A 16,438-nucleotide genomic window follows, 5' to 3' on the forward strand; every position below is an offset into this window, starting at 1 on the left:
TTTATTTATTTTTTTTCAAACATTGGTTATGAGGCAGGGGGTGTTAAAGTTATAGCACCTACCAACAAGCAAAGAATTAGCAGTGAGAGAGTGAATATCAAAATCACCAATCTATAAAGAACCTCCTTATGGTTCACCAACTGTTTATAAGGGACTTTTGTAGAGGAAGAGCAGACTGTGAAAGGGATGTGACAGCTGGCACTGCTTCCCTTCATAAGAACCATAGGTCAGTGTGGTGATCTTAGCTAACGGGATTCATTACTGCAGAACATTTACTAAAACATGTTGTACAGTCTATGTAACGTAAATGTTCTGCAATAACCAAATATTACAGGGCTGAATTCTAAAGCTGCAGCTTTTTAGGGTCAGGATTTTTGATGCCAAATATTCATTTATTATTCCTCAAAACTGCGACAATTCCAAATATGAAAATACTCCAGCTAAAACCTGTCAAAATCATGTAAAAGTCATTGGCAGAAAAATCTTTCTTTGCTTCATGGTTTTAGAGTATTTTTGACACTGGCAATACGAAAAAGTAGCCATTTCGTGACTTTTCTCATTCGGGCTTTTTCAGTTGGGTTTTTTTTTTTAAATAAGTTTCATGACATTCGTGGTTTTAGAGAAAGTGAGTTTAGTTGTGGTTTCAAAACCTCTAAAACTACTAAAATGAGACTGTTGATAAATAGGCCTCCATACAGTATATGTGCCCAAATTTTAACGGGGTCACAAGGCAAGTTTAACAGCGCCTTCATCAGTTTTAGGCACCAATTGGTTGTACTTGACAAAATGTCAAATTATGACACGTCACATAAAACAAATTCTACATAACGTCTACAGGATGCACTTCATCATGTGAGTCTATGGCACCACATCAAGTTGAACAATGGGTAAGTTCAGAGTCTCTAGAAGCCTTTGCTGTCCTCTTTATTCTTATTCATGTGTGGAAACTGCCATACAAACACTTTCTGACAAGATAAAAAAAAACAGTTGACTTCACCAAAGAAGCCTTGACCAGTGTGTCACAGAATGTCCCCAGTTTACACATTAAAGCACAAGAGCATTTGAAAAGACATTAATTAGGGTATCGTGCCCTTACAAATTCTTCAGTTTCCAGATCTATAAAAATTTGCACAAACCTTATGAGAAAAAACCTTTTTGGTACAAGTTGAACTTTTTTAAGCATCACTTATTCTTCAATATTTACATTCTCTGGAGACTTCACTATGAAAGATCTGGGAAACACGGTGCAAAGAGTTTATTGTTACTAAAAAAGATAATCATAGGAAATTGTATTTATTATCCTATTTTCCATAGTGATAAAAAGCTTCCAAACCAAAAACGTATTTATTCCTCATCATGCGAAACACAGAAAAGGCAGTTTTATGGTGCCTAACTGTGCACCACACTGTTTTCAGGCTGGATTAAAATTCAGGGCTTGGTGGCTTTGTGAAACTGGGATCAGTCTGGTCAGTCACAAAATTAAATAACTAATGTATGTTTGACTTGGAAAGTAGTCCATATACACCACCTTTAAAACAGTCCTTCCATATGTGTTTGTGTGAAGGAAGTTGATAGTTGCTGGGCCCACTTCAAGTGTTCCTGAGGATTACACTTTCCATTTGAATAAAAAGCATTGCACAGTGATCTAAACAGCTTCAACAAAGCTACTGAAATGTCCCCACACTTGGCCAGGCCATACTTTGCCAGATCAATTAATTGCCCCCCAAAAAGGCTCCCAAAGAGACCTGGACCTTTTTATCCTTACTAGTGTCTTTATTCATCTAAAAATAATCATAGTACAAAAATGGTATACATTAGTACAGTAAACAAAGTAGTGCAGATAGTTACCAGTATTAAACCACTCACATGCTCAGTATAATGTAGCTTTGCCTGCTTTCATCCCTTTCAAAGCCCAGACACTTTGTTTGCTCCTAGTTTACTTTTTTTTAAAAAAAAATTCTCATTTTATATATAGTAGATTTTTTCCTTCCTATCATTTATCACAGGACATTTCTGCACAGGAAGTATATTGGAAAAGCAAGTTCTGTGTTTCTTAGCTGTACCTCCCAAAATTAAGTAATTTACCGATGCAGATTTACCTTGAATGCCTGGCACACATGAACTAGGGATGCACCGAATCCAGGATTCGGTTCTGGATTCTGCATTTTCAGCAGGATTCATATGTAAATTAGGGGCGGGTAGGGAAATCACATGACTTTTCGTCACAAAAGAAGATTTTTTTCCACGGTTTCCGTTCCTGCCCCTAATTTGCATATGCAAATCCGGATTCGGCCGAATCTTTCACCAAGGATTTGGCCGATTACCAAATAGTGGATTCGGTGCATCCCCTAACATGAACACACAGAATACACAAAAGATAAGCAGTTGCATGTGTATACATGCATAGGGAAGCCTCCTTCTCTTGTGGGTATTTTGAGAGAAGTCACACAGACTATACAATAATAAGCATACATTGCTTTCCTTTACAGTGCAATCCCATTAAATATAGCTGGAAGAATGCAAAAACAGTTTCTGCCATTAGGTCAATACATTTTTCCCAAAAAATGTCAAGAGAAAAAAAAAAATTGGTTGTGTCCCTTTAATTAGTACCAAATACAGTTAAGAACGCTTGGACAGTCAAAAAATTGATTTACCAATTTTTGTTCAAGGAAAAACACTGCCACTTTTCGTATGCACCTGCATTTTTTTTAAAATTCTAGCTTATTTAAGAAAAAACTTTTAACGACAGCAGTCATTGTCCCATTTATTTTTCAATGCCCCTGAAAATCTCAAAATGTCTTAATAAACTGGGAAATAAAGTTGTTTGATACAACTCCCTTTGACTTGCTGAGTTTTTAATGTAACCTTTGGTAGTTGGGAGGTTTTTTTTGAAGAATTCTCTCACTTTTCATGAAGTTTGATAAAAAGTTTGATAAATCCTCCCTTACTGTAGGAAACTATTTTTATTACAGTGCCCACAAAAAACAAAGAAAGCACTTTATAAATCAAGCTCCAATGGTCACAAGTACTCTGAGCTGGATGTAAAACTACATGCAAGACTTCAGGGTTTTCTACATTTTTATTTAAGAAAATTACAAATATGTTCAGATGTTTCTATTAAAATGGGAAGTAACTGAAAAGTGAATAAGCAGGCAAATTAAAATAAAAAAACACTATATAATGCAGTAGCATTGTGAAAACACAAAACATTCTAATATGAACACATGTCTAATTCTTGTGCGCCTTCTCCGATTATTCTACTTGAGTGCCTGTCCTGCAAGACAACTCATTTGTTGCCCAGCACCACTCCCACAGAAATGCCTTGCCATAACATGCTCTTTCATAAACATAGCATGTATCTAACTTAGTGCTGAATAAAATTATTCTAAAGCTATGGGATTTATTGTCAGGAATGTGTGGGACCCAGGTCTTTCTGTAATGTGGAGCACAAAGCCTTAGGGCTAAAAACAAAACAAAAACAAAGGACATTTGAACCTTATAAAAACCCCATGTTTTTCAAACATTTATGCTAGCTTAGTTAACACTTAAATTTACATGAAATAAATGTCTGATAAAAATTTTAAAAACCATGAAAAACTTGCAGCTTTTTAAAGTAACTTTCTCAAACTTCTACAATTCTTGATTTTTTTTGGTACTTAGCAATATTTTTAAAACATTATTGTAATTCAAATTCACTCTTCCTAGACTTGTCAAAGCCAAGAATAAACCTTTTTTTTTTTTTTTTTTTTTTACTTTTTATCATTTTTTTAATTGAGCAATTTCAAGAGTTGAGAAATATTCTGCAACATTTTGACTTCAACATTTGGCCAAAAAAAATTTCCTTTTTGAACTTTAATAAATCTGCCAATTGTATATTTCATAGTTATCCAGTGGCTTCTTAAAGCAAAGCCATTCAGAATTACAGGAATTTTAAACATGTTAAATGTTTCTATTATCTGTATTTATGTTTTTTCTTGCATAAGTAGATTGATAGTTTGAGTTGCTAAACTTTAAATTTTCTTTTTTCTACTGCAATTCACAAATATTAGTTAAAGAATCTGCTAAATAAAATAGCAAACTTTTAAAATGCAAGGCTATCTAAAATCAAGTAAAAATCTTTGCTGAATATGCTGCATCTAAAGAACTATAAGGAAAAATATAATTACGGTAAATGTATTTGAAAGACACGTTTAAAAAATACATTTTTGAGAGTTTTGTTAAATAGCTGCTAAAGCATGAGTGTTTATTGATGGACACACACTAGTAAAAAGAAAAGGGTCTTTCAGATCCCCCTTCAGTTACTAACAAAATGTCACGCATCAAATAAAACTTCCCATACTGATTTCAATGGTTTTTAAAATTTGCAGATGGTCCGTTTCTGAATTAAAATTTGCATAACAGTTTTCTGTCTTGCAATTTCAACCTCTGGTTATTAGCATTTTGGCAGTGGCTGACAGATTGGAAGATGTATTGGAGAGCCTCACCAGAAATATAAGCAAAATAACAATAAAATTCTCGTACTGTTGGCCAGGTTCTTTGACTCTAGAAACCAGATATAGAAAACCAGAACAGCAGAATTCAAAAGCCACAAAAATACTAGACAAAGACTAATTTCTGATCTGGTTAAGTGCAATTAAAAACATAAAATCTACTCAGTACTACTACTTGTATGAAGGTTGCTACTGCTAGGCAGGAGACCGATATGCAATATAATATAGGTAGTATTTTATGGGCTGTTATGGCTAACTCAGAACAAGAAAAGGACTACCAAGACAGTTGGTATAAAAACAGTTTCTTCGTAATTCTGAGTGATAAGGGAACATACTAAAGTACAGTTCAAAAGTTTTTAGGCTTCTGCTTCTGAAAACCCTTTGGGTATAAAGACCACATGGCAAGGACTGTATGCACCACAGGGAATTCATATTTTGCACTGCCGTATATAAATTCTGCACTTTGTGGATTTAAAAAATGCCTCATGGGAAGAGGTTAACAGTGAATGGTTCTGAGGTGGCTCTCATTTATACAGACTAAAGGGTCTCTATACCTTCAGTTTTAATAGCAGACTGGTATGCCCCACTAACAAGCAGTCAGACGTTACCCCTCTCATTGAGTAACGTCTGAATGCTTTGGAGAAGTTTATGCCTCAGCTGGCGGTTTTAGAATTCTCTAAAATTTCATTATTTACTGGCTATCTATCCACAGTCATATTACTTGTCTGAATTGTCCTCGTTCAAAAATGTCAACATCGCACAACTTCTGTCACCTGGAGACATGGGCGTTTAAATCAACCACAAGTTGTTTTCCACGGGCAGAGCAGTACCAAGAAAACCTTCTGTTTGCAGACAGATACCATATATCAATATCAGCCAAGGTATAGCACAATACTGTACTAAGCAAAATGCTGCAACAAATGTCATGTATAATTGCCCTGAAAATGGTTTAATGACAGTCTTTCTATTTTACAGTGTATCTTAAGTCAAGATATTTTCACTTTACAAAATGCAAGAAGGTCGAGTAGGAGCAAGCAAAACTGAAGTATGTTAGATGGAGGAAGATTTCTGTGGCAAATAAAGGAATAAGCATGGATACTCATGAACTGTAGGACAACCCCTAAACCCCATTCCTACTAACCCCTATAGTAGGTATTTAGCAACCATCTGAAATCAAAAGGACGTGGTCTCAAACTGTCTGTACAGTTGTGAAGATAATGATACATAAGAGATCAAATAGTAAATAAATACATCTGAAACAGCTGGACAGCTAAAAAAAAACAATGTGCAACTGAAAAAACAAAAAAGGGGTCATGGAAACAAAAGAGCAATATAAAATGTTTATGGCCCTTTGATAATTGCTTGTAATACTGCAGGTCTGAAGTGGTACTTAGCCAGTTTTTTTGGGGGAGCCTAGGTTAAGGCCAATTTAGCTTATTATGATTAAAATCATAGACATTACATATCGTGGGGCAGTTCCTTGTTCCCATTTTCTTGCTTTTTAGCAAAATTGTCAGGTTAAATATGTTAAAATCGGATCTGACCTTAGAATTTACAGATGCATACCTACAGCCATCTGAACCATATACTATGACATTCTTGATGGATACCTTGTCTTAGAATTCTAGTATTGTAACAGAACATTCATTAAAAATCATTTTTCTTTAAAGACATTCCTCTGATGATCCAAACAGGTGTAAACAGCAGGAATTCCCTTTACTCCTGAATCTGGTGAACAGCTTTCAAGTGCCGCTTTACCCTCCGCTTTTCCTGAAAACTTTTGCCACACACAGGGCAGTTATGTGGGCGCTCTCCTGTGTGCACTCGCTTGTGTTTAGAGAAGTTGGAGGAGTTGTTGAATCTTTTGTAACAAATTTCACACTGAAAAGGCTTCTCACCAGTATGGATTCTCTGATGACTGGAAAGGGCAGAGGACTGTGTGAAACCTTTGCCACAAACCTGGCAAACAAATGGCCTTTCACCTGTATGGACACGCAGGTGTTCCTTTAAGTCTGTTGCCCTTTTAAAACGCTTTGAACACACAAAGCAGATGTACGGCTTGGACTCCATCTCAATAAACAGAAGATCATTGTCGTCATCATCATCCTGATCACCCATTGTGCCATCTATACTTTGATTCCAACATTCCATGGTCCTTTCGATGAACAGGTTTTCAGATTCCCCCAAGTCTGATGTACTACTAATGTCACTAATTACTTCACTTTCTTGCTGTTCTTCCATCCCTGAGCTCTGTTTCTCAGGTTGACATACTTGCAAGTCTTTAGAAAGGTCAAATGTTGACCCGTCTTCATTTCTAGCTTCCTTGAGATCCTCGTCCTGAGACTGGAGAGACGTTTTTGAAAGATCGTCCCCAATAATCTGTGGATTTAAGTCCATTTTATGGTTAGAACTTTGTTTTATAAAGTTAGCCCAATATGGGGTGGTGATTTTGTATCCAGGTCCTACTGACCTTGCCAATTTTGGCAAGATCAGGTTTTCAAAGTTAATTTTAGGGCCGACCTCTTTGGTTTCGGATTCTGCACCCAAGTCCTCTTTATCATCAGTATCATCAATGGCTATTACCTCGTCACTGTGAAAAATAACCTTTGACCCAGTGTCTTTAGCGTCAGGAATATTCTCATCTGTGTGTTTTGTAAGATCTGTCACCCCAGCACATGGAGAGGATAGCCCATCCAGGTCATGGATCACGTCACCATTTCCCTGAGAGGTATTTTTTTCTAAAACAATTTTGCAGTCTTCTTCATACAGATTTATCTTTGGAAGTGTTCTGGGATGGTTTACACTTATTTCTTTACCATAAGAGATAGCATTTATATCCTCAGAATGGCCAATACCATTCTTACTCCGCAAAGGTTGCTTATAATGAGAGTATCTAGCATCTCTCGAGACATTTGCCAACATATCTTGCACAGAATGTGTTCGCTGGTGTTTTTTAAAGTTGGAAGAATTGTTAAAGGTCTTGCCACAGATCTCACAGTGAAATGGCCTCTCTCCTGTATGAATACGCATGTGTCCAGTTAGCACAGAAGACTGAGTGAAACATTTCTGGCATATCCTACATTGATATGGCCGTTCCCCAGTGTGGACACGCTCATGGTCCTTTAAATCTGAAGTGCGTTTAAAGGATTTCTCACAATAAGAACATTGATAGGGTTTTTCTGAAATGATTTGGCTTGCTGCATGGGCTTGCCTGCCCAACTGCTGTGCTTGGCTATGAAGACGCTGATGCTTTACAAAATTGGAGGCGTCTCTAAAGAGTCTCCCGCACACCTCACACTTGTAGGGGTTCTCCATGGTGTGAGTGCGCTTATGAGTTAATAAAGAGGAAGACTGAGTAAAAGCTTTGGCACACAATTCACACTTGTATGGGCGTTCACCTGTGTGTACATTGTAATGGTCCTTTAAGTTGGATGTGCTTTGAAACTGCCGTCCACAGAGTTGGCATTCAAAGCGGTTAGTGGCTCGATGAATTTGATCATGAAACATAAACTCTGACACATACTGAAATGTCTCAAAACAGAGACCACACTTAAGTTCCTTTCCAGAGGCAGGAGATTCATGATATTTTACTTCTTCAAATTCCTCCTTAGCTTTTAGTGTTGGGATTTCAGGCACATCCATTTTTTGCATGTTTCCCAGCTTCATGGCCATGCCGTCGTGAAGACTCTGCACAGAAGTGCTTAATGTCAAAGGACAATTAGGACTATAAGATAAAGGCTCTGTGGATTCCATAGTGTTCTTGAGGCATGTCTCAAATGTATCATCTTTTTCATCAACGTCTGCAGTATTAAACATTGTAATAAAGGTCATGTAAGGGGTTGTTTATCACACTGCACTTAGGAAAACACATTACTGCCTTCTTTTAATGGATGGAGTTCTGTTAAGAAAAAAAGACAAAAAAAAATATAATAAAGATGTATCACAAGTTCAGAGAACATAAACATTCATCAATACAAGTTATTGGCCATACTGTGTTTGTAGGGAGGGAAGACTATAGTAAGTTCCACTGAGACAAGGACTGATATCTCCAATAATTAAAAAAGCATTTGAAAAAAACAAACAAGGCCAACATGCTCATAAATCACTTGTGCTAAACATATCTTTATAACGCAGACATATTTCACAGCCCTTGTCAGAGATTATGTACAGATACGAGACTCCCATCAGTCCATATCACAGTCACAACTTAAGGGGCACATTTATCTATTCGAAATAAAGATTTCACAGCAATCCGCGTTTTTTCGCAGTAGATTTATTAAGTGCAAAAAAAAAACAGATGAATCTATAAAAGTCAAAATTCAATGGGAGTTGTATTTTCAGGATTTTTTTTCAGGTATTTGAAGAAAAGGTTATTGACCCACATTATGCCTAATAAAGGCACACAGTGTCTTGTGAAGAGAACAAACAGAATTATCGATACTGACAAATACTTTATTATAGGATTGGAGCCATCACATGTGTAATAACCACATGGAGAGTTCTAATCTACAAAATCCTTGTAACGCACTGTAGATAACTGCAAGATGACTGTTTCTCTAGACTAAAGATACAACACATCTCAACCTGCTCCGAGCAGAGAAGTAATGGTGGGGATGAGAGGGCAGCCCCAGAAACACCACTGTGAGAACCACTACTAACAAATAAACACAATAAATTAATGACTACCCAGCAATAAATATGTGCAACATTTAAAATTGCAAAACTAGGACTTTATTCCAAGCCTCATCATCCAGACACACGCCATTTATTTATTTTTTAAATCAGCTCCTGCAACTCTCCAAGCCTGTCGACTGTTGAATCCGGGCAATTATGCTATTCACATATCAGGCCAACTTGCAATAATATACGGCCAATCATCCGGAGTTTAACGTATATACTTGGTAGCCAGTTTAACCCATTCATTTGGGGCCTATGAAAATGGATAACCTAGAAATAACTTTCAGCATGATAAAGTCTGTGATAATATGATACATTGCAACTGATCGATATTCTTTATTTTGTTGATTTATTTGAATTTTTATTGCCTTCTCGTTTCACCTGTGATTTAATTGCATTTGTTACACAATAAGAATAATAACGTAGTCTCACAGAGACATTTCTGTTCATTATCATTTGTAACTTCTTGTCGTTAGGCTTCCACTGGCCCGAGCAATCCAGCAAACCGTTTAATTCCAGACTGGAGAACTGAAGACATTTAAATAATAAAGATAAACTGCAGGATCTTTAACTACCACCTCGTCAATCACACTTTAATGCACTTGCCATATTGCACACTGAACAGCAATGCTGTGCAGGTCAGCACAAATGGCAATCAAGGAATCAACAAATACTGTTCTTGATCTACTTTTTTTAGTGTTCGTCCCTGTGGGCACCGACCCAAAGGGGATGAAGGAGACCAATAAATACCTGGGTTGCTGTGCAACAAAAAGCACCAGATGGCAACCTCATTAGTAAATCCCTTGGGTAGTTACTAGGGATGCAGTGAATCCACTATTTTGGATTCGGCCGAACCCGAATCCTTTGCGAAAGATTAGGCAGAAGACTGAACTGAATCCTAATCTGCATATGCAAATTAAGAGTGGGAAGGGGACAATATTTTTACTTCCTTGTTTTGTAACAAAGTCACGCAATTTCCCTCCCTGCCTCTAATTTGCTCATGCAAATTAGGATTCGGTTCAGCCGGGCAGAAGGATTCGGCCGAATCCGAATCGTGCTGAAAAAGCTCGAATCGAATCCTGGATTCGGTGCATCCCTGGTAGATACCCTCAGACATAATTTTGAGGTGAAGGTCCTGATTTAAAATGGTATAGGAAAGTACAACCGGCCATGCAGCAGAAATGATTAGTCAGAATCATTTATATAGGTTACAATTTTAGAAAAAAAAACACTTGATCCACATTCCCCTGGAATAAAGAGGGAAATAAAGGCATAATTTACCCTTTACATGAACTAGATGTATCGAAAACAACAATTTTAATTATTCCATTAAAATATATGGGAGATGACATTCCTCTAATTTGTAGCATTCTGGATAATGAATCACATACCTGTAATACACAATAAACAATTCAATTGCTCTCTACTTATAAACTTTCTGAAAAGCGATTATTTTTCCCTCCTACCGGTTTCCCAGTAGCTAGGGTTGTCCAAAAACATCTCATGTGCCATTGCCCTGAAGCTCTTGCTCCTAAAACTGTATGTATATATGTATGTAACAAATTATAAAAGTGTAGAACGTTACCTCACATGGAAATTTTGGGCTACATTGTGACACATTTTCCTACTGGTGATTCACATTACTCACCAGCTGTTGTGCTGTTTTACTGTGTATTTATTAACATTGGAGACTAACATCCCCAGTGTTGTTGCCCATAGCAACCAGTCAGCAATTAGACTGTCAGTGACAAGTTAGAAAACAAAAGCAAAGATCTGATTGTTGCTATGGGCAACATCACCAGTGATTTTTGTCTCCAATGTATCTATACATACCGCTTTAGTGCGTGTAACAGTTAATAGCATCAGTCTAATTTAAAAAAAAAAAAAGTCCACCCTATTGAGTTCCCACAGGTATGCACATAATAAGTATATGCTCTGGCTCCCTTCCTACGTGCATACACATAATGAGCATATGATGATAAGGATTGGCCACTGTGCATCTGTGTGCTTCAGCAATCTGTACCTCAAGCTTACGTCTCTTTCTTGGAGAGCCACAGGCAGCAGCCAATAGCAAATGACTAGGGGTTTCTTTCAAAGCACTGCATTCTGACCTCATAGATGCTCTTTAAGCCCAATAATGTGGAAATTCTGCATTAGCACAGGGCCGTGTGCAAAAACACAGGTGAAATGTAAGTTGCCCTTAATTACCTCTTATCTAGGTGTCAGACAGAGGCAGCAACTGTCAGCCGAAGTGCACAACCCAGGAATCCTCACCTGTCAGCAACAGCATATGGTGCAAACAATGATAATTTTTCAACTGGCCTTTATAGTTTTTTTTTTTTAAATGATTTACCCGATTGTTCAGTAGCTTTCCCATTTGGAATTTGATCAGCTATCTGGTTGCTAGTGCCCAGTTGCAATTGGAGTGCTTGAATAGAAGGATGAGCATGTATCCTCACAGAGCAATACACTAGAGCCCCACTTTTTTACATTTCTCAAGGGACCGAGCAAAACAAACAAACGAGCGAAAAGTGAAATCCAGGAAGAAACAAACGGAGCTTACAAGGACTGAACGGTGAAAAATTCAGGTTAAAAAAAAAAAAAAAGAATATTTATATTATATTATACATATAATTACCAGTTCAGGAATTCCCTAGCTTACGGTTTGCAAAAAAAAAAATAAAAAAAATAGCTGTTTCATATGTGCAGTCTCTCCGAAATGGTTATATTCACCATACAGAAAAGCAATTCCAGCTGGTAAATAAGTTGCCACCTTTAAAGGGATTCCGTCATGGGAAAAAAATATTTTTCAAAATTAATTAGTTAATAGTGCTGCTCCAGCAGACATTTCTTCAGACATTTTCTCAAAAGAGCAAACAGATTTTTTTATATTCAATTTTGAAATCTGACATGGGGCTTGACATATTGTCAATTTCCCAGCTGCCCCAAGTCATGTAAACTTCAATCACTCTTTACTGCAAGTTGGAGTGATATCACCCCCCTCCTTTTTCCCCCAGCAGCCAAACAAAAGAACAATGGGAAGGTAACCAGATAGCAGCTCCCTAACACAAGATAACAGCTGCCTGGTAGATCGAAGAACAACACTCAATAGTAAAAACCCATGTCTCACTGAGACACATTCAGTTACATTGAAAAGGAAAAACATCAGCCTGCCAGAAAGCATTTCTCTCCTAAAGTGCAGGCACAAGTCACATGACTGGGGGCAGCTGGGAAATTGACAAAATGTCTAGCCCCATGTCAGATTTCAAAATTGAATATAAAAAATCTGTTTGCTCTTTTGAGAAATGGATTTCAGAGCAGAATTCTGCTGCAGTAGCACTATTAACTGATGCATTTTGAAAAAAAACATGTTTTCCGATGGCAGGATCCCTTTAAGCTCAAGCTAAAGCCAATTTAAACTCCCCCTCTCCAATCATCATGATTGCAGGGAAGTCTTCTTTGTCTGGCGCCCATATTATCTCTACTCCTGATAGCAGTGGTATGCAGAAGAGCAGAGCAAGGTAGCGAACGAGCTGCAGACACACCAGGGGTTTATACTGTACATAACGAACCATGAATGTCTTCCTACTGGTTACAGGGAAGTGGGATGTGTCAACCAGTTAGTTTAGTGCTTGAGCTAAGAAAGAAGCATGGAGTCTTGTATCTGCATGAGCCAGTATATAAATGTAAGTGGGCCACTTGCTCAGGAAAACAAGAAAAGGACTGGGCAACAAAAGCCTAAACAGATATAAAACAATTCAAAACATACATAATTTTCATTTTTGTCTGCCAAAAAGAAACAATGTAAACCCAGATTCAAAGGACAAGTAAACCAAAAGTAAGATTTTTTTTATAATATATATATATATATATATATATATATATATATATATATATATATATATATATATATATATATATATATATATATATATATATATATATATATATCCACAGCGGCCATATGTGTCTTCCAACCTGCTCCTGAGCTGATGACTTCTATGTATACTGTCTTTAAATTAATATATTACAACACTGCTACTCTGACCCCATTTAATACACTAATAAAAGCATCATCCCTGTTATAAATTAAACCAGGTGCAGGACTATGACTGTGTACCTGTAGTGGTCACTAGTTTTATGAAAAGCATATGGTTTCTTGAGACTTTACCATGTCTAACACAATGTGATTTTTAAATGGATACAATAAAGACTTTGGGATTTTTAAAAATGTTAATTTTAATTAAAACAAATCCCGATTTGCACAGGGTTTTTGGCAATTTCTGGTAAGTGCTCCCTAGTTTTCTAAAGATCTGTATAGAAAAAAATCCAACCAGCATTGCTATACTCTATAGAGCCAATGAGAAAGACCTTGTACACAGAGACCAGACAGTTCAGGCAAGAGGGAAAAATTAGCTGCTGCACAGATTTATATTTACATTACAAAATGCGCTAAATTATTTTGGCTCAGTTTTCTACACTGTGGGCCACCAGGTCTACTATGTGGTCACAAGCATGAGTGCACTGCTTACTTTCCACTACTTAAAGAAACAGCGTGTAACAGGGGGATGCGTATACACAGCAACAAATAATGCACTATGCTTGATAAGAATTTCTCAATACAAACAGCGTCGATTTCTATTCTAATATGGCACAAAAAATACATTATTGGCACACAGCACTGGCACTCAACAAATTGAAGAGCCTCTATCACTGGTATTTACCCTACTACATACAGATTCAGTGCCAAGGCCTAATGTTTTCATCTGACTCATCACAATATCTGTGTCCCTCAGTGCAACCCTACATCCCACCCCAAGTTTCTCTTTGTGTCCTTGACCCAAATCATAGATCCCCAACATCTTTTTACTGGCCCTTTAGGCACAGATCTACACTATACATCAACACCTCATCCAATCCTCATAATAGCCCCCTCCACAGGAATCCTCACTTAACCACAGAGACCACTTCCCAACTCACACCTCTAAATCTTTCATGCCACGGGTATACCTCAATGGCGCTTCCTCAACTCGCATGCTTAAGTTCCCTCAATGTCCCCTCCTCAACACACTGCCCTGAATCTTCCTCGGCGTCTCCTCCCGAAATCACAGTCCTTAAAGGACCAGTAACATAAAAAAATATATAATTGTTTTAAAGTAGTACAAATATAATGCAGAGTTGCCCTGTACTGGTAAAACTGCTGTGTTTACGTCAGAGACACTACTATTGTTTATATAAATAAGCTGTTGTGTAGCCAAGGGGGCAGCCATTCAAGGAGAAAAGGCTCAGGTTACACAGCAGATAAGCTCTGTAGAACATAATGGTGTTATCTGTTATCCACTATTTAAACTGTACTATATAGACTTTTTTCTCAATTTTCGCCATTGCTACTCAGAAACTTGTTTATATAAACTATAGTAGTGTTTCTGAAGCAAACACATCAGTTTTACCAGTGCAGGGCAACACTACATGATATTTTCTGTACTTTACAACACTTAAATTTTTTGGTGTTACTGTTCCTTTAAGTCTCTTCAAGTTTCCCTCTGTGCCCAATTTGTAAGAAAATTTGGTTGGCACAGAGCCCCTCCACAAGTTACAGGCCTACGGTTCCCTCACTGCCCCCTCCTTAACTCACGAACCCCAAGTATCCTTCAGTGCCCCCTCCTCAATACGTGAAACCTAAGTCTCCCTCAGTGCCCCTCCCTAACTCATACACCCCAAGTCTCCCTCAGTGCCCCCTACTCAATTTAAATCACTCATGCCCCCTCAGAGACCCAGAATTGGTGTCCCCTCCCCGACTCACAGACCCCAGGTCTCAAGGCCAGACCCATAGTCTCCCTCAGTGCCTGTCCTCAACTCAAAGAAGTGATGCCAACCAACCCTGCAGGTCCATCAGTAGCCCCTTCCCCAACTTACAGGCCTGAGTCTTCCTCAGTCCCCCTCCTCAACTCAAAGTACTGAGTCATGCCCCCTCCTCAACTCACAGGCCATGAATCCCACTAACACTTCAAGGGGCCCGAATGAGTCTCCCTCAGTGACCCCTCCTCAATTATTTACATTGCTCCTTCGCTAAAAGCCAGAGCTGCAGTGCCACCCACAAGTCATCAATCACTGCCGATCTCTCAAAGTCGCACAGACTGACAGACTGACAGCTAGACGCCTCAGACTTCTTATTAAGGGCCCCACACATGCCGCAACCTCTTCCCACAAGTCCCCCAGTTTCTCATCTGTGCCCTCCCGCCGCCAAGTCTGAGCCCAACATTGTACTGCGGCCATTCCTCGCGTGACTCGTCAATTCCACGTGTAGCCTCCCCTTCCCATGAACCCTAGCGGTACCAGTCTGGCTCCCAGACCCACATCCTTGGCCTCCTGTCACCCCAGTCACCAGGCTTTTCTTTGTCAGCCCTGGGAGAGACCCTCTCCTGTCCCTTTGTCCGGCCTTTCCAGCTCCCCTTCCGCGCCTGTCAGCTCTCACCTTCCCGAGCAGCAGGAAACCGCGGCGCTGGGGTCTTCACTCCGGCCAGGGCAGCTCCTGCAAACTTTCAGCCAACTGAAGAAAGGCTCACTATCCCCAGCTCAGCCATCTTAGCCTGTGCCCATCCCCCATACACACAGCCTCATTCCAGCCGCCTCGCCATCCCTTTAATTTCACGGCCTTAAAGCAGAAGGGAAGAGGCTTTGTTGTCCGCAGACAGGAACGCCCCCAATTGCTGGATACAGGAGTCGGCCACGAAGCTTATCTTGGGAGAGCTGCATTAGCTGCTGTGCTCCAGTCTCTTCCCATGACTTTTCCTCACGGATTGGGGCCCTGGGCTCCTCCATGCAATGCCTGGGCTCCTTACTTCTAACTTTGGCCCTGCCCCCTCACTCTGCTCCCAGAGAGACAGACTCACACAGAGGCGCATTGGTACAGTCACAGCTACTGAACTAAAACTCTCTAAACAAGGGCTATGACTTGTGTAGTAATAAATAACATTCATTTCTAAATGAGTCACCTGCCTATTGTTATCTTTAGCCTCCCATCAGCTGTTAAATCAATATTTCTTGTGTTTTTTCCAGTCAAACCCCCTAAAATACTTACAGCCCAAATGGGTCCTCCACACGCCTTTCATTGTTTTTGCTATGTAAAAGAAAATACAGTTCCAAAGAAGTTTCAAATATTGTATCAGTGAAACTTGGCTGTCTATATTCTGCACTTTTGCTTCTGACAATGCAGCAGAAGCCAAATTATTAACAACCTGCAAGAGACCTGACTTCTGTTACTAGGGTTG

General features: G+C 38.8%; 1 protein-coding gene across 1 annotated transcript; it reads right to left on the reverse strand.

Moving 5' to 3' along the window:
* Positions 1–1,279: 1,279 nt before the first annotated feature.
* Positions 1,280–16,131, reverse strand: znf229.L (zinc finger protein 229 L homeolog). The gene is made up of 2 exons (XM_018226194.2): positions 15,643–16,131; positions 1,280–8,388 (listed from the first exon to the last, which is right to left on the reverse strand). Exon 2 carries the CDS (start codon positions 8,319–8,321, stop codon positions 6,207–6,209), a length of 2,115 nt encoding a protein of 704 aa, XP_018081683.1. The 5' UTR covers positions 8,322–8,388; positions 15,643–16,131; the 3' UTR covers positions 1,280–6,206.
* Between the last annotated feature and the right edge of the window lie 307 nt (positions 16,132–16,438).

The sequence above is a fragment of the Xenopus laevis genome, chromosome 7L (assembly GCF_017654675.1).
Source record: "Xenopus laevis strain J_2021 chromosome 7L, Xenopus_laevis_v10.1, whole genome shotgun sequence".
Lineage (NCBI taxonomy): Eukaryota > Metazoa > Chordata > Amphibia > Anura > Pipidae > Xenopus > Xenopus laevis.